Raw genomic sequence first — 22,500 nt, 5'->3', positions numbered from 1 at the left:
AAGCTAATTAGGAAAGAATATAATTGTTTGTGTGGACAGCAGAAGAGAACAAAACACTTACTGGTGTTTTACTTACCTACATGTATTTTTCTCTATCACATTAACATGTTGTACCCTGTGAATACCATTTTAAATATTATCTTGTGAATTTTAAAATTCCTGCTTCTTTCTAGGGACTAATTTTAGTTGAATTCAAAGAGATTCAAGAGAATGCAACACACATTTGGAAACGAATGCCTTTGTGTGACATACCTCTCTTCTACTGAAACTTCCTTCAGCTGCTGATGTGGTTTTGTCCCTTCCATCTCTCGGATGCTTACTGCATAAATCTTAGTGGTATAGTCAATTGCTTTTTCTCTTGCAACATCACTATCATAACCTTTGAAAAATAAAACATAAAATAAAACAGACTACCCTTGTTTCATAGTGGAAGAGTAGCAAACAAGATCTGCGCCAATAAAAGGAAGGAAACAAATCCTACTGAGCTCTCCCTACACTGAACATTAGCACATGAAAAGTTTCTTGCCCACTTCAAGTTAAACACCTGTGTGAGCCCCTGGGGAATAAAGACTAAATTAAAGACGTATTTTTGGTAATCCTTTTTACCTCCATCTTCTTCTGCATCTGTGTCTGATTCTTCACTATCAACCAGCTTACTCTCCTGAATGCCCAAAAATTCTCTGGTCCAGATCATCAAAGCTGTATCAGCACCACCTACAGTCAGCAGCACAGAATCATTGTGCAACCACCGCACGTTGGTTACCTGTGCGCTGTGACCCACATACTTCTTGAATTTTGCATGTTGGCCCTGCAGCACAAAGAATTCCTGTATTAGCAATCTGACATATTGCGAAGTGTCTTCCTTAGTTCTTTTTCTTTTGCAGTTTCTAGTCTCAGAAATAAATACGCTTATTACCTTCACTGGATACGAAAAAAGCTTCACAAACCCAAAATCATCTCCTGTAGCTAATAGTGTTCCATCTTTTGTAAGACTAGCTGCATTTACAACGGTGACATCACTGTGGATGGGCCAAATTCCTTCACAAGTAGGACCAAGAACACATGTCCAGGTGTCCCACTCAATCTTCTCTATCTGCAATCAAAATTTCCCCAAAAGAAGTCATACATACCAAATTCACACTGGTTTCACATGTATATTTTCTGTTTGATACTAGTTTTTTTTCAGTGTTTTTAGAAACTACATACTGTTTCCAGCTTAATATACAAACTGCATATCCTCATCAAAAGGCTTAAAACTAAACATTCCTGCTTTCCCAAGGCAGAGCATGATTTGAATACAAATCTCCTTAAAAGATTTTTCTGAGGTGCTAAACATTGGCAATTCTGTAGAAGAATCAACATTGTTAAAAGCCGTGTCTAAAGATGGTTTATAACCTGTATGCACACCAATTACACAGAAACCAGGCGATTGGTCAGGAAAGGGGATTATGCGAAATGACTGCTATTAAACAAACAACAAATTTAGATACACAAACAGAAACTTGCAGGTTCCACCACACACAAATGCTAGGAAAGACATTATAAAGAATCATTAAATAATTCTAATTCTAACCACTGTAAATATAGTATTTCAAAAGGAAAAATATACCATTTGAAGACAAAACCATGTTCTTTTTCAACAGTCCAGAAAAATAACTTTCACAGTTAAAAAAATGCAGTAAGCAGAATTCGTACCTCAGCAATTCTTATAATATGCCTTTTCCCCCTTGGTGCTTCAAAAAATAGTTGTTCTTTGGCACCAGAATTGACTTGCAGTAACTTTCCTGGATACAAAACAAGAGTTTATTATGAATCTTATTCATTAACATGAATATTATCAACTTTATTTTGATTGAGTGAAGAGATTTCTGGGGATAAGCTAAGAAATTATCCTCCAGAGAGTTATTCATAGCAAAAGTAAAACAGATGCTTAGAATCACTCTCATAAGAATCCTATGCTCCTGATTCACTGCCGAAGTAATATTTTAAATACCATCCAACATCCTTAAAAAGTTACTGTCTTGCAGCAAATCACTTTCTTCTGTTAAGAAGTATTTTGCTTGTGTTTTCATCATCATGATAATGGAAAGCAAAAAAAAAAAAACCACCAAAGACTCAAAAAACCTTGTCCTACTCATTTTCATAACTATTTTATAATGATTTTGCAAGACTGTTTTGCTGAAAGCTAGAAACATTGTAAGCACCTGTCTACTTTGTACTGCCTAACTAGCTTACAGTCCAGCTACACACCAAACTGTCCTTGCACAGGGAGTTTACTACACCCGTACAATGTGATATCATGAATATAATCCTGCATGCAACTGATAGTATATTGGCAAGCATTTGTGAATGATGAAGCAAAAAATGCTTTCAAATTCAGTTTTAGAATATTTCTGATATAAGAAAATTAAGGCATTTTCTGATTTTTTTCAAATTATAACAACTATAACAGTATAAGAAATACTGCAGGGATTTATTATCATAAATGCAGTTCTACAATAGCTAAACTGCATAACTGCCAGGGAAAGCACCTTTTACTGAGAAATGCTCAATTAGATTATCAACCGACATGAACTAGTGCAGTTCCAACATTGCTGTACTTTGGCTGGGCATCTTACCCTTTGTTACATGAGATACCTTCAGGCCGTTGGAATCACTGACCACAAGATGTGCAATATGGGGCTATATTAATATCATGCCCTTCCCATCTGACCTGCATAACACAAGCTTATACAATTTAGTATATTAATCCTTTACAGCTAGAAGCTCAGTTAGAATTAGTGCAATAAATACCAATAAGGACACAAAAACTTTTCAGTTTTCTTTTATCTGTACATGTAACACATCCCAGAACTGGCTACTACAGATATACGGGTAGTATGCGACAAATTGCTGATATCATGTTTGTAACTATCAGCAGTCAGATTATCAGGACTGGAAGCAGGCACACAGTGCCAGCTCAGTTGCAGCATGGCTTACTGGCTCGAGAACCCAGACCTGGACAGATTCTGAAAGGAGTTCTGTTGATGTCAGTGAGCTCGCACCACATCTTGGGACTAGCACAACAGGGGAAGCAGGGCTCAGACACACAGGTGATTCCACACAAAATCATATTAGGTCTAGGAAGGCTTATTTGCATGAGCTCATTATTGATCCTGCTAGACTTAATTAGTTGTGACAATAAGGCGCTCTAACTTCATTGCAGTGATTGCCAGGCAACGCTCAGCAAAGAAGAAAGGAAATTGGACATAAAAGGTGGAAAAGAAGAATGTGCCGCACACTACAAAACTATAAAAAGAACAGGGCAAAGGAAATCAACGCTATGTTCGTAAGTGACATTTAGTCGTACGTTGTCAGCAGTCAAGTCGCACATACTCTGGTACAAATGCTACAAGGGGGGACGAGTTACACCAACAAACGTAATTGCAATGCACCCATATGGTGCTTGATGCTGAAAAATCACTTGCATTAGTTGTTACAGTGTATCTTAGTAACTGGTACAAGAACAGTTTTCTGATATTCTGTTTTATAGTCATTTTAAATCCATATCTCTGCTCAAACATTTTACCTCTCGAGTCCCAGTCAATGTGTGTGATATAGCTAGATGCACCTTTACAAATGCCAACTCTTTTGCTGGTAAGTACATTGTAAATATCTACAAAATTATCATGGGAAGCCACAGCCAGGTACTTTCCTGATTCTGTAAAGAAGAGACACTGAGGTTATTAAAGGTGTACATGTTATAATTATTATTGTTACACATTTTTACTACTGTAGTGCATCCAAATGCACCAGTTAGGGGTGGGCCCCGTTACACGAGGCTGCATACAACCACACAGAAGTGAAAGTATTTAAATGCATGGAGTGCATATAAAGCCAGACCACCTTCTGAACATTCTATCTTTTGTCTAGAGGAGAAAAACAAACTCCTGGATAAACACTCCCCTTCCACCTTATCATGTGATTATACCTCGTGAAAACTTTATATCTGAGATCATTTCCTTTCTGTGGTGGAAAGAGACCATGTCCTCAACAGTGTCAGCATTTACCACCAGAAAACTCCCATCGTTCAACCCCACAGCCAAGGCTTTCCCATCAGGAGAAAAGGCACAGCATCGTCCACCTACAAAGGAAAACGGAAAAGAGTATCTTAAGGTTTACAAACTTGGGATTGAGAAAACCATCAATAAACTGCAACTGAAAGGTATACTTCTAAAATAGATTTTTTTATTCATTAAAACAAATATATTATGTGATAGGAGGGCTATGATCAATGTTTTACTAAATGGGAATGTACCCTCTGTATAGGCTCTTCTTGAGTTGACGATGGTGATTTGATCAGTCTTGAAATGGGTTTAGGTGCAAATATCACCTTCCAACTATGTTCTAAATGCACCAATGATAGAACTATAATAAAATAAAATGGGAAAAAACCCTAAACCCCCACAACATACAGAAAGGATAGCCAGATGGAAAATTCAACGACTTATTATGGGCAGCATAACTACATGTCTTTCAGGGATACTACACTTGAAAGCTTCTTTGTTACATGACTGAATAATGGTTCCTTTCAGGTGGAGCACACTTAAAACAGAGATGTACTACACTTCCTCCACTTACTTTTTCCCTTAACATTATTTCTGACCATACTGTCTCATACAGATAATCCTTATCCATCCCCGAGTTCACCTCTCCAAAACATTTGACTCTGTTTTCCCTCAGCCACTTAGAGTTCCTGTGCTTTGGATCTGTCACTGAAAATGAAGCATGTTGAATTTACACCGTAAAATTTCCTAAGGATATCAATGAGTAAACAAAATAAGAGTATTTTTGAGAAGGCAGCTTTTCAACATAGCTCACCTAATTTTATAGACGTGAGGGCACGAAACCTGTTCATTTTCAAAGAAGTTTGTATAACATGTAAAGTTCATATGGCCACTGAAGGCTGATTGTGCTCAACATGTAGAAAATTTTACATTTGTCTTTATAAGGAAACTTCTTAATGTCAGCAAAGAGTACACTGGCCTTAAGTATTCTTAGGAAGGAAAATGATTCTGAGCTCAACTCATTCCCCTCGGAATCAGAGGAAAAGAGATTAAAGTTAATTTTATTACTATTCATTACAATAGATTATAATCCTTTTCCTTTCTACCCTTTTCATTGACTTGACACATGCCAAAGACAATCTACCTCCTATGCTTCCAATTTCTTAATGACTGTCCTCTTCCTACCTAATTAATGCCTGTGATGTGCACCAAAAGCAAAGATGGAACTGTTACAGACATAGAATAGTACCATTACCCTCACAGTGTATGGCCAAATGAGAATTACCTTTTTTGAGTTTCCTCACTGCCAGCATGCGGTGCTGGGAAGAAAGTTCCCAGATTCGTAGTGTTTTATCATCACTCACTGTTGCACAGACAGGCAAGAGAGGATGAGCTGCCAAGCCCCAGACTTCTCCTTCCATATGTCCCTAAAGGAAATAATTTAATATAAAACAATGCACTTGTGTTTATGTAGTATGTTCTAACATTTGCCCTGCCTCCTTTTACAAGTCTTGGACAATTAGGCTTTTACCATCTCCTCTCAAAAATTTTCCACATTCAGAGTGACCTGAATATCCTGTCTGTTTCAACGTCTGATACCCACCTAAAATACACTCTTCCATAGTCTCGTCCACTACTACTAGCTGTAATTCCAACGTTCTTCCAATACTCTCTCTCTTCCAGACTTCAAACGAACAGGAAATATTTATGCCCCAAATAGGACTGTATCCTGAAATCCTAGCACGGGCTAATTTGTCTTCGAGGTTCATGTAATAAATTTAGATCCTGGAGAACATGTTTGCCCAACATACACATACTTACTTCTTGTAATCTTTCCTCAGAACTCGGTTTTCAAACCTTTTAATCACTCTTTCTGCTTTTTCTAGATTTCCTTCAACTTGCATACAGCTTGCTGGCACTGCATTTCAAGGTTAAATCATTTCTGACTATTCTCAGCCTGGATTTCAGTTTTGTAACTGGTGTTTTTGTTGAGATGGAAAAATACCATAAGAAGAAAAAGGGGAGGAACTGTCATGACACCTTGATTACACCTTATATATTTTCTATGTTGGCTCAAGTTGATGCATGTATGCATGTAATGTAAGTTGGATGACAATTGTAACACTTCTCTTTATCACAAAACTGACAGCAATCAGGTAATTTTAAGGTATTTTTATTACCTTGTAACCTTAGTATTCACGTGAAGGCAACTATATTAGGATGATATTGCCCTTCTAAATTAGGGAATGAGTTAAATAATTTATAAAATAAAACTTTGCACGTTTAGGTTAGTAAGGCTATCGTGTAGGCAATATAAATTTGAAAGATTACTTTATGTGATCAGAACTAACTAGAAAGAAAAATAGCAAAGAAACAGTATTTTTGTAAAAAAAGTGTTAATTTAGTCAGTTAAAGCAAACAAAAAGTAAAAACTTGATAAATTGTAACTCAGCAAATGATATATACAATTTTCTACATATAGACATGAGGGTTATTCAGGACACCAAGTCAAAGCAACATCAAATACATCAGTGGATGTAAATATGAAATGTTTTAAACCAAATTTTGCAAAATCCTTTGTCTTGCAAAAGAGGTCTCGTTATGCTTTGCAGCACATGCAATGAGAACTGTGTGTCACTGTAGTAAACTGTCATAACTCTAAAGCAGTTTTTCACACGTTAAAGTATAGGATCCTTCAGAATATACTGTATTATTTCAGTAAAAGCAAATACATGGAAGCACACTGTCAAAACAAAATAAATTGCGTTAGCTCTATGCTTCATTTTTATGTTGGGTCCTAAACTAAAATGTCTGAAAAAATCCTAAGAAGTCTCATCAACCTTTGAACTTAATGGACTGTTTGTTTTACCTTCAGGATTCTGTAACGCACAGTGAATCTCAAAGTCATTTACGTAAGAAAGAATCAACTTCTGCCTGAGCAAAGAAAGGAATGGTGGCCAACAGGATTAACGAAAACAGAAAGAAAATTGCTAGGAAAATCTTACCGTATCTTGTATTTCTACAGGGAATATTTTGATATGGAAGATCCATACAGTACCTGAACAAGCAGAGTCATAGGACCACTTTTATCAATTTCAAGTATCTCTCCATTTTTAGTTCCCACTAGTATATGTCCATGTCCTAGACTGATGGCTCGAATAGAGGGATTGTCTTCTAAAAGTAAACCTGAAGAATAGAAAGATAGTGATTTTAGGTTTTTATTGTGAAATCAAAATAGAAACCTATAGTTTATACAGCTTATATCACTTATAATTAAAATCTGTTTAAAATCATGAAACATGAGATACACTTGCCTGATCAAACTACTAGAGGTAACTAATAGCTCAAAAGAGGGGAGCTTGTGGTAGTCTATACTGTGGTAAGATAAAGATTGATATTTTACTGCTTCAACAGTGACAGTGTATCAGGGGTTCAGATGCTACAGCAACATGGACGTTAATTCTGTGATCCTCTGTGAATATCACCTTGCAGCCTTCCACACGGATGCCTGGGGAATTTAACAGGCCTTTCCAACTCACAAGGAACCTGGTCTCAGCTTGAGACATTTCTTTTAAAAATCACTTCTTCCGTGAAAACAAAGCCAAGTGTCACAGAATAGAGGAGGAAATAGCAGAACAAACTATAAATGGCAAAGACTCTGTGCAATACAGCACAGAGTATTAAGTAGTGTATTCCTGCTCCCTTGGTGTTCTGGTAAGATTTGACACCTCTTACTGCCATTTTACCAGCCGTCATGCATACAGTCCTTACTAAAACACACTGAAAAATAATACCTTTAGAACTAGCAGATAGTGCTGCTCTTTTAATAGCGTATGTCTTCAGACACCTTTCAAACATATCATCCCAAAGCGCCACAATTCCATCTTTGCCACCAGTTACAAAACCCTGAACAATCACAATATGAAAACATACACACACGTCAGCATACATATGTTAATATTTAAAAAGACATATCCAAAGGCAGTATAAATTCTTCCCTGCATTTTATTCACATGTCAGATTAAAAATACTAGAGCCTGTACCTATGAAGAAAAAAATATAAGGGATAAGATTTAGAAAGTTGCTTTTCAAGGGTTATAAGGACTTATAACCATGCAGAGTGTGTACCATTTTACATAGTAATGCTGGACTGTAACATTTTTATGCATGTGGAAATAAGCTATGGAAAAATACATGCTTCATCCTTAGAAGAGGCAGTAAGTTGGTAGTAACAGGCTTTTAAGTTATTCCAAATTCAATGGACTTAATAGATTCTTCAAACTGAGTTCTAATAACACATAAGGACCAATTCTTTGATTAATTCCCTTAGTAGATTCTCTTTATCTGTGCCAAGTGAGTGCAAAAGACAGTGTAAACAACTAACCAACAAAAACATAAGTGAAGAGGATGTTCAGAACATAAAAGTCCCAAAATCAAATAGAAAAACTGATGGAAAAAGCTAGGAACAATTGATTGGGGCCAGGAGGGATTGAGCCACAGGGATCCTAACTGACCTTGACATATAAAAATTGTAATACTCTTCTTCTCATGCTCTTCTCTACTTTTAAAATTGAAACAATAATCTCAAAAGGATATTCCATTATCAACATCTTCAAATTGCTGGTGGATTTCAAGTGGCAAAACTTTGCCCCAACCTTGTTTATGTCAGGTCAATAACATATTTTGCCATAGTTTCTTTTCAATATTTATTGATGCAACTGAAGGAAAATACTTTTGATATCTGGAATAATTAACCCAGAAAAAACAATACCTTTGGATATCCAAATCCTTGTTTGCTTAAGATACACGGATAATATTATTGAAAAATCACGTTTCACATTTTGGGAACTGATAATGCAGAAATATTTTTGGGATCAAGTTGAAGAGGCAATGAATGTTACCTGTTACTCTCCTGTGGTTTAAAAATATGAAAATGACACGCATGAGCTCATTGAGAAACAAATTCTGCACATTTACAGGTCAGAAGTCTATTGGCCAGGTAACAAGCACATACAACATGGTGCAGACAAATACATATCTAGAATTCATTAATATTGGTTTTGTGATTTTAATCACATTCAGATTCATCCAGTGCAACTTGTTTTCTGTTATGCCTTTGTTTATTAAAACATCTTCAATGTTAGTGCAATGCAGAACAATATATTGCTTGCAAACATGTACAAAACCTGAGTAACTTCATTAGGAGATATGTTAGTTATACACTTCTAAAATCCATTATTGCAACAAAAGTATTAAAGATGAGTGGATCACCTAAGACGATAAATACCTTATCCAATGCATGCATAGCAAATACAGGTCCATCATGGGCTTTCACTGTCTTAAGCAGCAGAGTATCCTTCCAGATGTAAATGTCTCCAGTAGCAGCACCAGAGAAAACCAGATCTTCTATTCGTCCATACGAAACACTCATCATAGTTTCCAATTTTCCAGTAGTTCCAAATGTTCCCCGTTTTGATGTAAAGCCTCCACCTGCAATATAAATGAAAGTAAGTCTTTTTCTATTTTGGTTTGTAGCCATAGTGCTGTAAAGGACAAATATCTTGACCCCATCATCTCTTGTGATTGCCTAGGACATAAGATACTAGAAATACTGAAAACACAGTGCACAAGGGAAAAACATAATAGAAGAAAGTTTATCTAGTAATGACAGTTTTGAAGCAGTACAGGCTCTATTTTTTTCCGATTGTGATTTCCACGCAAATGATAAATTCTGGTGAGAAATTGTGTAAAAAGCCTTAATACAATGGCTGGCAGAGTATTTTTTTGCACAGAACAGTCTGCAAACTGCCTACCAAGCTTCTTCTCTTTAGGGGTGACCACAACTATAAATGAGATGCTAGGGGTTTGTTTTAGTTGTCCACTGGCAACCTGACAATTTGACAGCAGCTTTGGAGAATAAATGCCAGGATGTGCTTCTTTTCTGATTGTCAGAAAACCAAATTGCCTTACTCTGGTTCAGACAGCAGAAGTAGCCATATGTGCCCATAAATTGAGTGCTTATAGACAAAAATACACATACAGTTACAAAATAATATAGGCAGTGCTGTCCTTGCATCATGGCATCACGTATTTAATTTTTAACACCAGAATGATGGTCACAATTCCACTGACCAAGTCTTAATCCAAAATATACCAAAGAGACTATTCTTGGAGTAAGATACTGCTTCATGCAAATTCTTGAAATAGAATTTTGCAAACAGCAATGCAACCCTATTTAATTACTACAAAAATAGCCCAAACATAAAAAATGTAAAAAAAATAATATTAATCTGAGAGCACCTGAAACACTTGAACACTGTAAACTACAGTATAAGTATATGAACTTCTTAAAACTATCTAATTTTGAGTTGCCTTGAGTTCTATATTTAGCTGCCCTTATGCTGCCTACCTTTGCTGAACTTTACACAGATGCTCCTTGAAATCTTTTTACTGAGTACTCATGTAGTATGTATAGGATTAAAAGTTATGAAAAACAAAAAACCCAGTCCTGCATAAAAAATACCTTCAATGAGAAACCAGCTTTGCTGTCTTTCTCAGTTTGACAGAACAGTCTAGACTGAGAGCTACTTTCTATTCTGAACATGTTGCTTATTAGTTTGCAGAATCATGTCCTGTTTATAAATAATGAAAAAAGCATTTTCAATTTTCATTGTTTAGAAAAGGAAACAAAACTCCCGTGTCATACAAAAAATACACGCCTTGATATCTTGATTCTTATGATAACATATCGTGATTTTTAGCCCAATGGATAAAACATAAATTACTCTAACTGAACTTCTGCAAAATACCTGATTCTTTATTTCTTTTTTGTTTTGCCCAGGCACATATTTTAAGGTCCATCCTGAAACCTATCTTTCCAGCCTGGCACCTTGAAATATGTTTCCATCTCTGTAAATCATCTCTGATGACTGAAAAACAGCTCTGTCATGAAACTGAAGGGTTGCTGACTTGAAGTGCAGACACTACCATTTTTCGCAGCATGCCAAAGGCACCTAAGATTCTTAGCTACCAGCTGGCATTTTCACAAGGGTCATAATCTGCCTAAGAGAATTATAGGACTGCATGTTTTCTGTGAGCCAAGGAGGCCTGTTCAGGAGAAATCCTTAATAGTATGACTAGAGTTAAAGAACAATTAGTTCAAAATGACTTCTAAAGAGAAAGGAATATTGTGACATTTGCCGATTCAGAGGTAGGTTTTCACCCCTTCGGAATTTTGTTAACTAGAAAATTGCTTTACAAATAAATAAAATTCTTAAACCAAGAACATGATGTTCCAGTATTAAAAATACACAGTCTCAAATAAATTAAATAGAAAATATTCAAGACAGTACCTGTTTGCTGCCAAAATTTGATGTGCTTCATCCCAACTGTGACTAGTTTGTCTACATGATGTGGATTACACTTCACTACAAATATTTTATCTTTATGGCCCCTGCGATAAAAATAAAAATTAAAAAACACAGTAAGGAATGACTTTATTTCAAACTAATTTATTTTGAATAGGCATTTCATTGTATCTCAATGAATGTATTGCGATATATTGTGAAATATGCAAATACATAAGCAAACATAGTCTGTAACAATGAGAATCTTATCACCATGACTGTCATAGTCTCGGTGCAAATACAACAGCATGGTCCATAACACTAGGAGGATTGGCAGACAAGTCCCAGCATCGTCACCCCATCTAACAAGAAGTTGAGTGCCGTATTTCTAACCCACAAGAGTTTAGCCTTGGGAGTCTGACCCCGCAGGGCTGGCAGAATATATTTGAGCATATGCAGTATAGGAATTAGACTACAGAAACATGGTGAATAAAAATTGTCTCCCACTGAATTTCCGTTCATTTAAGTCATAATGAAGAAGCAGGCAACAAAGGTCAATGCAATTAAAAGAAGTTACAAAGAGCAACATAAATATTTAAATGGATAAGAACTCAATTAATAAATATTTAAAATGCTCTGTCAAGGAACATGAGGGAGTCTTTAACCTACTGTGCTTCAAGAGGAAAAAAATTATAAAATTGTAATTTAGGAAACAGTTCATTCAGCAGCATAGACACCTTCAAATTCAGTTGTCAGGTAATCAAATTTATTATTGGGAGTATGTATTTATGGGAATGTGTAAGTTTAATTTTCACCATGGCAAAAAATATTCCTAGATGTAAAGTAGAAATTATTTCTATTTCAGTGTTTTATAAAACACCAAAAGAAAAAATCATTAGCTTTTCAATTTTCAGGTTTTGTGCTGTGATAATGTCACAGAATCACAGAACGGTTTGGGTTGGAAGGGACCTTAAAGATCAGCTAGTTCCACCCGCCGCCACGGGCAGGGACCCCTCCCACCAGCCCCGTCCAGCCTGGCCTTGGGCACTGCCAGGGATGGGGCAGCCACAGCTGCTCCGGGCAGCCTGGGACAGTGCCTCATCACCCCCACAGTAAAGAATTTCTTCCTAATATCTAAATCTCCCCTCTTCCAGTTTAAAACTGTTACCCCTTGTCCTATACGTCCCTGTAAAAAGTTGCTTTCCATCTTTCTTCTAGGCTCCTTTAGGTACCAGAAGTTGCTTTAAGGTCTCCCTGGAGCCCTCTCCTCTCCAGGCTGAACAGCCCCATCTCTCGCAGCCTGTCCTCATAGGCTCCAGCCCTCTGAGCATCAAACTTGCTGAGGGTGCACTTTTGTCTGACAGGTTTAGGAGGTCTGGAAAATCACATGGTTCTGATAACCTCCTTGGATTCAGTATTTTCTTTTGGTGAATCAGTTTAGATGAAAACCAGTCCTTTACACCTTTGACATTTGAAGTACATCTTCTTGCGACTCCTTTTTCTCCTGTTCCCCTACTTTGCTGTAATGATGCCCAGCCTTTCAGTTCAGGCCAGTTGTACTGCTGCTTCTGGAAAGCAAAATGTACTGCCTCGAGTGCAAAATCAAACTAATTGCATCCCAGTGCAGGTGTCCCTATAAAATGACAAGAGCATGGCTGCATCTGTGATAGGATGAATAGTGCTGACACATGAGACTTGGACTGCATGGCCTACATTGCCACCCCAATGTCCTCTGTGTCCTTGTGTTCTGAGGGACTGGTACAGGATACTCACTCTTACAGAGTAAAGAAAGGAGAAGAGCATGATGTTCACTGATTTAGATTGTAAATAAATTTGACAACGCCCTCCTTCAGCTCCCCCAGGGATTGCTGTCCACTAACACAAAGCACAAGGATCAAACAGGACCAGCACTGTATCAGCATATAAGACATAAGAAGCTAGCAAAAGAAGCTCAGATAGATTTTGATTCCAACTGCATACGCTTACTCAGTAAGGATTTTAATGAAACTAGACAGAAGATTGTGAAGCCAAGAATGGGAAACAAGCTGTATAATTTATCTAGGAAGCAATTAAAACAAATAAATATACATATATTCTGAACACTGCAACCAGAAAACTGAGAAGTCACGCTGAAATAAATAATCCTAATAAGATTAAGCAAAAATAATATTAACAAAAATATATATAAAAGAACTGCAGAATCAGATTAGTCCTTCAGATGAATTCTTCTTGTGGATCTATATGATTAAAAGGAGGTGTCCTATTCCTCTTGTCTCCTAAGGCCACAAAGGTCATGTCTAAAATTTAGATGTAAATCGTCCTGTATTGGCCTTTGTCTCTCTCTTTATATGTCTTACTGTGCCCACCAGAATGAGGGACTTGCCTTTAGGCACTGCTAAAATATAATCAATAATTTAAACTGGAACATTTTAGAAGACAAACTATTTCTATGTTCTCTGCAAGGACCCTGCATATTTGCAAAACAAAAAAATTAGCAATAATAGTAGATACATTGGGTACATATAGTATTATACGCTGAAAAGAACCTGAGAAATTAATCTTACATCTGTCCTGTGAGCAACATGAGACAGGTAGCCATTACAGCCCATCATTATCTTGTTTTTAAAAGCTGAGAAGGTCTCTATGGGAATATATAAGGTATTTCTCCACGTGTGAGTATGAAGCACAATCTGTCTGGAGACAGTAAAACTAGGATTGCAAAGCAAATGAAAACATCACGTTTTACAACACAGATAACACTGTTGATAAACAAGCCCTACATCGCAAATTTTAAACAGGAGTTAAAATCTTGCTGCCTAATAAACTATATGTCTGAGATAAAATTATATAGCTAATATAGATTATGGTACATACATACTAGGATCAAAACATTTATTTCTTCAGTAACGGTACACTACTGACAGATCGTGTGGCCACAATAAAACCTTATTCCTTCTGAAACTAGTCACCATATAGTAATTAAAGTAAATTATCTTTTACAGGCACTTTTTTGCAGTTACAATTTCTACTGACCAATGCTAGATGTTACATGCTTGCAGGCAGCATATGAAATTAACTCCTTGCCTTTCTGGTACAGACGCCCATGCTTACACAAATTCTATACAATTCTAGTATCTTGACATCAGAGGTATGTTTGATTTGTCCAAATGTAAGACAGAAACCAAGCTTTCAAAAAGTTTGATGCTTCTGACATGTACAACTAGTTCAGTATAAAGAAAATGTTGCAGTTCAATATTTTAGAAGAAATAAAGCAAACACTTAAACCATAATCCATTCCTCTTCCCAGCACTGGTCCCTTCAAGCAATTGCAGAAGCTTCTTCACTGTCGGGTTATTAGCTAAGCCTTCAGTTAGTAACTGCATAGAACAAGTATCTCAGAAAAAGCTGACTCAGAAGAAAGTCAAGATCATATTCATCAAAGAAAAATATACTTGTATTAGAGGGAACTCTTTTTTCTTTTTAGAAAAGTGATCTGGTTATGTATACTGATGAAACCCAGCATATCATCTTAATACATAAAGGAAAATGTGACCTCTCTGATGACTTTGCCCTGAATCAGGAATAAAATTGGAAGAAAATGTTAACTTGAAAATCATTAAATGAACTGCAATATCAAAGTAGCTATCCTAACAGAAAAGCTAGGGAATTTTTGACAGAAACAGTTCACAGGATTTCCAGACACTAAGCTGTAGATCCCAAGGATTTTAGTCTTGATATATTGCTCTGAAACACCATTCTGTTTTCAGAGAGGTATTCAGGTTTTTTCCTATAAGCAAAGTAATACATGTGGATGATGCTATTCAGAAAAACATAATCACAGGAGACACACCGGAATGTATTCTTACCTGGTTGTTGCTAGCTTTTCTCCTTTTTTCCAATCCCAAAACACAATGGCATGATTATCATCTAGTCCAACAGACACCAAACATTTTCCATCAGCTGTGCAGAAACAATACTTAATGTTAAAGGTGCTAAGTCTTTAGCTGAAAATGTAACATGCAATGAACATAACAAATACACTGTAACCTGAATTTCAAATTATGTATATAATATGTATATATATGAAACAAAAAAAAAAGAACAAAAAAAAAGAACTAATACTTTGAGAGTTCAGATTCACTGATGGCCTTCAATTCCCAAAGCAGAGTGCGTACAGAATTAAACAAACTGAGACAGTCAGCATGTCCAAACTCTTAAGATAACTGGTCTATACCTGCTGAAAGTTTTATTCACAAGTGCAATATTTAGCACCAAAATGAGTACCTATTGGGTGATGACACATCAAACTGGAATCCCTAGATTTCACAGAGCACACTACTAATCCATTACCTAACCAAGGTGATTTTAAATATGGCATCACCCTTATCAGAGACAGAATAGGTTTTTCTGCTCAATTTTTAACTGGATGATTACAAGACAGGTTATTCTTTTCTAGAAAAGGTGTTCTTTTGACTTCATTATCTTCTATTATGTTTGTATGTCTGACCTAATTTAGTTTTTTTAAAATTTGTATTCCTTATCAAACCATTGACCTTTCCCAAAGGCAGACAACAAAACGTTCCTGTGTGTAAGTACAAGGAAGGTAGGTAGGGTGAAACAAGACAATGAAAGTCAATTTCATAAAATCCTAGCACTCCAAAATAATTTTATTTGAAATATTTCTGACCAGATTATGCTTCCTTTCTTCTGCTTGAAATGGTGACAAGAATTACTAGTGTATAATGAAATGGGTGGTTAAAAGTTAATAGCCAATGTTATGAAACTATAAATATGATAAGAAACTATAAGGCTAAAATTAATTGCTGGCTATCATCTCTTCTACTGCAGGAAATACACAGAACTACTGATAACAAGAGGAAGAAAACCAAGAACAGAATATCAGACATACAATACGTACATATCACACACATACAATATCATACACCTAGGCATCCTTGCTATGTGTATGAAATAATGATAAACAAGACCATTGTTAACAAACTTTAGAGACAAACTACTATAATGAAATTTTAAAAAATTTTAAAAACTTAACCACAACTGTTGAAGTACATGACAAGACAATTGAACTTTATAGGTTGTAGCAGGAGCTCACTCCCTAATTTTTTTTTTAACTGAAGAAAAGTTAAAGCTGGAGGAGGTAGAGCACTGGTGAGATGGTCAAAAGAGTGAACGGAAGCAATGATTTGAGGATGTTACTTCTTGTAAGTTAACAGAGATGGTAAAGACTCTCCGCTTAAGCATATTTGACTTCAAGAATAGTAAGAGTGCCACTGGTATAAATTACTGCATTAGGACTACATCAAAGCTCACAAGGCTGACTAAGCCCTCACAGCGAGATTGGGCTCACAGTATTTAGCAACCGAGTTCTATGAGAAGCAAGTCAAGGAGTAGGGGAATCACAGAAAGAGGGAAAGAGTTCACAGTTGAATGAAATAGGCCTAGATGGAAGGAGCGTAAGTAGGCAGAGTGGAATGAAGTTGAAACACAGGACAGGAAACCAAAACTGAGTTTATTTAAAAAAAAAAAAAAAAAAAAGACACAAACAAGGAAACACAAAAAGTTAATGAGACAAGAAAGCAAAGGAGGCAGTAAGAACTATTCTATACCTATACTATTCTATATCTCAGTTTTAGTGAGATAAAATGCTGTGGTGATAGCTGATAGGAAAGGTAAACGTGCAGTAATATGTAATGTTTAGGAGGTATATTTGTATTTTTTGACGACGATAGTTATTTTTAGGGGTAACTCAATCATGTAAACTGAGCATGGCTGACAAAATTATGTTGGTAAGAATACAATTTAAGCTTTATTCACTTGAAACAGGAGGTTTTCTGCACTAATACGGGCTATACAAGCCGACTCACATCCAAAACTATAGAAGTTAAATTAGCCACCAGAGGGCACAACCAAACATTGCATGAATGAAATTCTAATCTTCAAATCGTAACACCATCAGAATGGTCCTACAAAAGTGATCTAGCTCTGTACAATCTTTTCAGTAATGACCAATAGCAGAGGTGTTAGAAAGTGCAGAAAGAACTGGCAGTATAGTCAGCCACCCAACCCAAAAAGGTTGGGAATTTTGGCTTTCTTTAAGCTGCAAGTAGTGTGACCTGAACCTAATTTAGAAATATCTGTTATTAACGCAATGAAAACTCCCTACATAAGACCAAAGTAACACTCTGATCCCATAGTGAGGTGCATATTTGCACACCTGTCTGCTCCTCCCTATGCCAAGAATCTTAACTGAAGCCAGTGAGTAATGCAGCATGTGCATTCTCAGGATCAGGTCCTAAAGCAATGCTGTAATGATGCCCGTGGTTGCTACTTTTAGGAAAAGCTTTAATATTTTTTTACAGATTTGTGTCTTCAGAATAATGTGGCCAGCTTATTCTTTAGGCTTTGATAGAGGTACATGGATTCTAGTACACGTAGAACAGGAATCTAATTTGTGTTTAAAAAGTAAACCACAAAGTATTTTCTAAATATATGAACATTTTTTCAGCTAGGGATCTTAATGAGAATTTTTTTTAACAGCTATGCACATGATGTCAATTAGATCATCCTTATCAATTTTCCCTTCTTCTGGTACCGCATCTACTTTCAGAGCTACGTTACATGCCACAGTGGATCAGCAATTTCACATTTGAATTCCAGCTCTTGGATGAACACCAAGGCTCCTCTTCTCATAATGGAGTATGACTCAGTACCACAGACCTTGTGGAAGTAAAACTTCTTTCAAATAATCCTGTCTCATAAATGTGATCTACGTCCTAATGAATTCTTACCACATTTCTAGAGAGAATATTAAATAAATTATGTTAAATTGAAAAAATTCAGATTAAGAAAAGGATAGTTCAGCTAAAGTAATCTCATTTTTTAAAAAATATAGAAAAAAGGAGAATGAGTTTGTAAGCATTTTTATAAAGATGCAAAAGTATGTAAGTCACCACCATATGGATGATGTTTTTCAATGCTGAAACAGGGAATACCCATTGAGAACTGAGACAACTTAGGTCGTCCATCCCAGAAAGACAGGAGAAACAGAAGACAACTGTTTGTCATATCTACTACTTCTGTAAACTCACTGAAAAATGTGGGAATTGTTGGCAAATGTGAAGAACTGTATGAGCCCAGAGATCACATTTCCACCTCATTTATACACTTCAAGTCACTATCCTGCCTGCTTTTAAATTATTACATCACCATGTAGATAGCTACCAGAGTCCCAGCTGTACACTTGGTATTATGTATTATGCATCACAAAAATCAATTCTTGATCGATTGACAGAAGGCCATTGACTGACTTCACTTACACACACTATTTTTATCAAAAATGTCAGCAGACTTTTAGGTAAAATTTGTATTGGTTGTAAAATTGGCTAGCTATTCAAATTCAGATTTCATCATAAGGATTGCTTTTCGATTGATTGTTTACATAAATGCAGGTTATGGCTTACCTGAAAAATCCAGTGCACACACTCCTCTCTGATGCTGGCCTTTGAGCAATGATAAACATTTCAGTGTCTGCGTGTCCCAAACATGGATAGCAGCATCTCTTCCAACCTAAATCAGAGAGTTAATCAGAGTATCTGTGCATAGAAGTGCAAAGCACACCAGTACCAGTAATTAGCCCTATCGTATCTTCAAAACACTCCAGAGGTAACTGCTTTTCCAACTGCTTTATTTTATCTTTTTCAAGATCTATTTTCTCTTTTAGATCAGTAGATAGTCTCTAAAACATCAGTATTCAGTATCACATTAATGATATAACTTATCATGATCTATGAATATATATGAATACACTGAATATATCATATTCAGTACCAGGTATCAGTAAAGTGCCCAACATAAAACAGCCTTTATCTGAACAAGGCTTTTGAACACTACTACAGTACAAAAATACTGAGACTGACCGATGAAACCTCAGATCCTCCTAGGATGTAGATAAAATACAGCTCCTGTATTTACAGATGAAAACAGAGGTTCAGAGTGAATGTAAGATTTTTTGCCAGGCCACAGCATAAAATTGGCAGATTTTGTTATACAGGAATGATTTAACAATCACCTCAAATAGTTTCCAGTCCAGTACTCCCCAGCAGGTTGGCAGGGATATGGGAAACAACACACAACTCACCTGTATTTAGGAGGAAACACTATACTACTGAAGGACAAAGAGAACCACATTTTTCCTAACTGTATATTGTAAAGGGATTTTATTTCCACATTTTGCCAAAATCATCACTTCTAAATACCCACCTGTCCAGTAGCAACATAGTCTTTCACAGGGTGAATGCTTAGGCTGAGGATGTCATCATCGTGACCAAGATACAGCCTTTGAGTGTGTTGTTGCCTATTATATACAACAGCTACAGCAGCAATATGATACACTACTTCTCCAGTTTGTGTGTAGAACAAGTTATTTCGACAGTCGTAGCCTCTGTAACTGAAGTAAATATAAAACAAGTTATATTCTGTTCCAAAACTATTCTGGTAACTCCTGTAACAAGTTGTGCAGACAATTTGTGCATTAACTTGAAAAGAGTATAGCTGTGGTGTCAGCTTTATACCAAAAGTCTCACAGCACACAGGCAGGCTCTTCCCACCAACAGCAGACATTCATGAATCTTCTCATGGTTTACGTTGCACCTAACTCCTAAATTAGTACTATTTTCACAAAAAGAATATATAATTCACATAGAATTGTGTCCAGGTAAGTTTTACATGGAATGGATTCAAGCAGAAAGCTATTGGGCATTTTTACAAATCACAACAATCATGATCAGCTTAACAGAGAATCTTTGCTCCAGGAAACATAATGTGTAGGAAACAGCTAGTCAGAAATATAATTTTATAAAATGCTGATGCATTATTTATTATATGGCTACAGTATTATTATTATTATTATTGTTCCTTAACAAATACAACTGAAAAAGGAAAATCTATGTCTGATATTCAAAAAATTGCCCACAGTAATAATGACAAATTATTCTTGGTAAACACTGAAAAATGCTTTGCTAAATGCTCTGATACGAATGGATTAACATTGCTAGGAAGTTTCAGAAAAAGAACCAGAAAAAACAAGTATTATCTAACATTACTCTACCCATGTATAAACTGCAACTTCAAACTGTCCTCAGGCGCTCGCTCTCTTTTAAGGAAGGGCACAGAATGGTTTTTCTCTTTACTTTGCTGTTTCAGCTGAGGTAGGTCTTCTTTGTAAACCTGAAGAATAATTGTTAAAGTTACTTGCACATCTCCTGTTTTTGAAATATTTGTATATATGAAAGTAACTTTAAGTGTTAAATATATGTTAATGTGATGTTCAGTAGTTACAACATGGAGTACGTCACTATTGCTCCATACAGAACTTCAGTTAATAATGATTTTTTTCCAAACAATAAAGTCCCCTGACATGTGAGTGACCCAGAACATTAGTCTGGAGTAGCACAGAGTGTATTTTTTTCTAGAAGATTCCAGCATCACTTAGTGAAAAGGAATTTCAATATTGACTGGAACTCTTTAAATGTCACTTTAACTTCGTATGTGCTTGAGTGTACATACTCTAAACTGGACATAATGAATTAATTCTATCTAGGGATTATATTGAAATATACAGTAACCAACAGCACTTAAGTGATTTTCCAAAGTATCCAGAATCCTGAAGTAGAACTACAGCTCCATAAATAGACTAAAGACATAAAATACTATGTGTTTAAATCTTTCACAAATGCTGAAACTCTGCGGAGCTGCTAAAGATGTTCAAAGCATCTTCAAAGCTGTGGTACCAAACAAAATCCATTATAATGCTGAAATACAGCTTTATTGTTTGGTTTCTGGGTCTATGTTTCTTGGATTTTGCAAAAGGACAATGAAATTGCCATTCCCATGGAAATCTCCTGACTGCAAAGATAGAACACTGGATTTGTTACAAGAAATGTGTTCATATAATGGGCTGAGATTTTGAAATGGTAGGCACACAGAGCATAACATATTGTGTCTGTCACTCATACATATTGCACTTTATGCTGAGTTCTCATCCACTTATTCTTGTTCTTCAGTGAATGCTACCAATGAAACAGAATATAGAATCATCATTTTCTAATGCATCTCAAAAATCAAGAATCCTCTATACTGCTTCATCCATAAGATTAAAAAAAACAACAAACAAAACCCAAACAAACTCAATTACCAAAAAAAGATTAATGTTTTTGTTACCATGTGATTTTTGCAAATTATTTCCTTTAAAAAAATGTAAAATGCAGCTTATGCTTGGGGTTGTCTCACACTTTCTAGATAAGATTCTATTTTAAGTTGCTTCTAGCTTTTTTCATGCATTACCTGCCTGGAATATTGCTGTTTAGATGACTACAACTATTTTTTCACTTTTAGTTTTTAAACCCAGATGTCCTTTTTGACACATAGACAGCATGGAAGATGCTGCTGTCTGATTTGAATACAGATGGAAAATCAGGAGGAGAAGAGCAAGAGGATGGGACAAGCACTCCAGTGAGGCTTGGGAGTGAGACAGAGAGGAGGTAGAAAATTTGACAAAACCTCTGTTTCTTTTGGCAAACACAATTGATCTCTGTAATAAAGTAGTAAAATAAGCTGCTGTCAGAAGGACCTATGTCATTTATTGCAGAATCTAGAAGGTAAGGTGAAAAGACAAAGGATGGTCCTTGGCTAAAGCATAGAACATTAGAGGTGCTCCTTCCACATTCTAGAAAGCAGCTCTGTATCAGCCATTGCACCACTCAAACCAGCTCAAAGCAGGCTTATTGCATATTTTTAATGTTTAGTACCAGATCCCAGTTCTGGTCTGAGGAAGTTCTGACCTTTCACAAATGCAGCTGATAAGGTAACAGGACATGGCAACAAGTAATATTCTATTCGCAGTAGCTACAGCTGCTACAGCAGAATTCTACGTTAATGTTTCCTTTCCTACAAAACAAGGATAACAGCACCTTTCCACATCAAACTGTTGCAAAGATCAGTGTTCGCAAAGCATTCAGTATCATGAATGGAGTGGAAAGAACCACGAGGAAAATAATTCTGTCTTCAGAGACATGTTCAAGCAACGTGCA

At 36.2% G+C, this 22,500-nt stretch overlaps 1 protein-coding gene across 3 annotated transcripts in view; it reads right to left on the bottom strand.

Annotated features, from left to right (window-relative positions):
- Window positions 1-22,500, bottom strand: part of EML6 (EMAP like 6) — a 118,083-nt gene that overhangs the window by 27,689 nt on the left and 67,894 nt on the right. For all 3 annotated transcript variants that reach the window (XM_027783268.2, XM_005235031.3, XM_055816009.1), the window contains exons 13-27: window positions 20,520-20,638; window positions 19,673-19,859; window positions 18,874-18,979; window positions 15,259-15,352; window positions 11,399-11,499; window positions 9,334-9,536; window positions 7,841-7,952; window positions 7,105-7,232; window positions 5,332-5,473; window positions 3,971-4,123; window positions 3,569-3,700; window positions 1,696-1,784; window positions 917-1,093; window positions 607-808; window positions 253-379 (exon numbers count right to left, since the gene is read on the bottom strand). In XM_027783268.2, the coding sequence (XP_027639069.2) occupies window positions 253-379; window positions 607-808; window positions 917-1,093; window positions 1,696-1,784; window positions 3,569-3,700; window positions 3,971-4,123; window positions 5,332-5,473; window positions 7,105-7,232; window positions 7,841-7,952; window positions 9,334-9,536; window positions 11,399-11,499; window positions 15,259-15,352; window positions 18,874-18,979; window positions 19,673-19,859; window positions 20,520-20,638 (2,072 nt within the window). The remainder of the gene's footprint in view (window positions 1-252; window positions 380-606; window positions 809-916; window positions 1,094-1,695; window positions 1,785-3,568; window positions 3,701-3,970; window positions 4,124-5,331; window positions 5,474-7,104; window positions 7,233-7,840; window positions 7,953-9,333; window positions 9,537-11,398; window positions 11,500-15,258; window positions 15,353-18,873; window positions 18,980-19,672; window positions 19,860-20,519; window positions 20,639-22,500) is intronic.

The sequence above is a fragment of the Falco peregrinus genome, chromosome 11 (assembly GCF_023634155.1).
Source record: "Falco peregrinus isolate bFalPer1 chromosome 11, bFalPer1.pri, whole genome shotgun sequence".
In the NCBI taxonomy this organism is placed as follows: Eukaryota; Metazoa; Chordata; class Aves; order Falconiformes; family Falconidae; genus Falco; species Falco peregrinus.
This window is presented reverse-complemented; position numbering and strand designations above follow the sequence as displayed.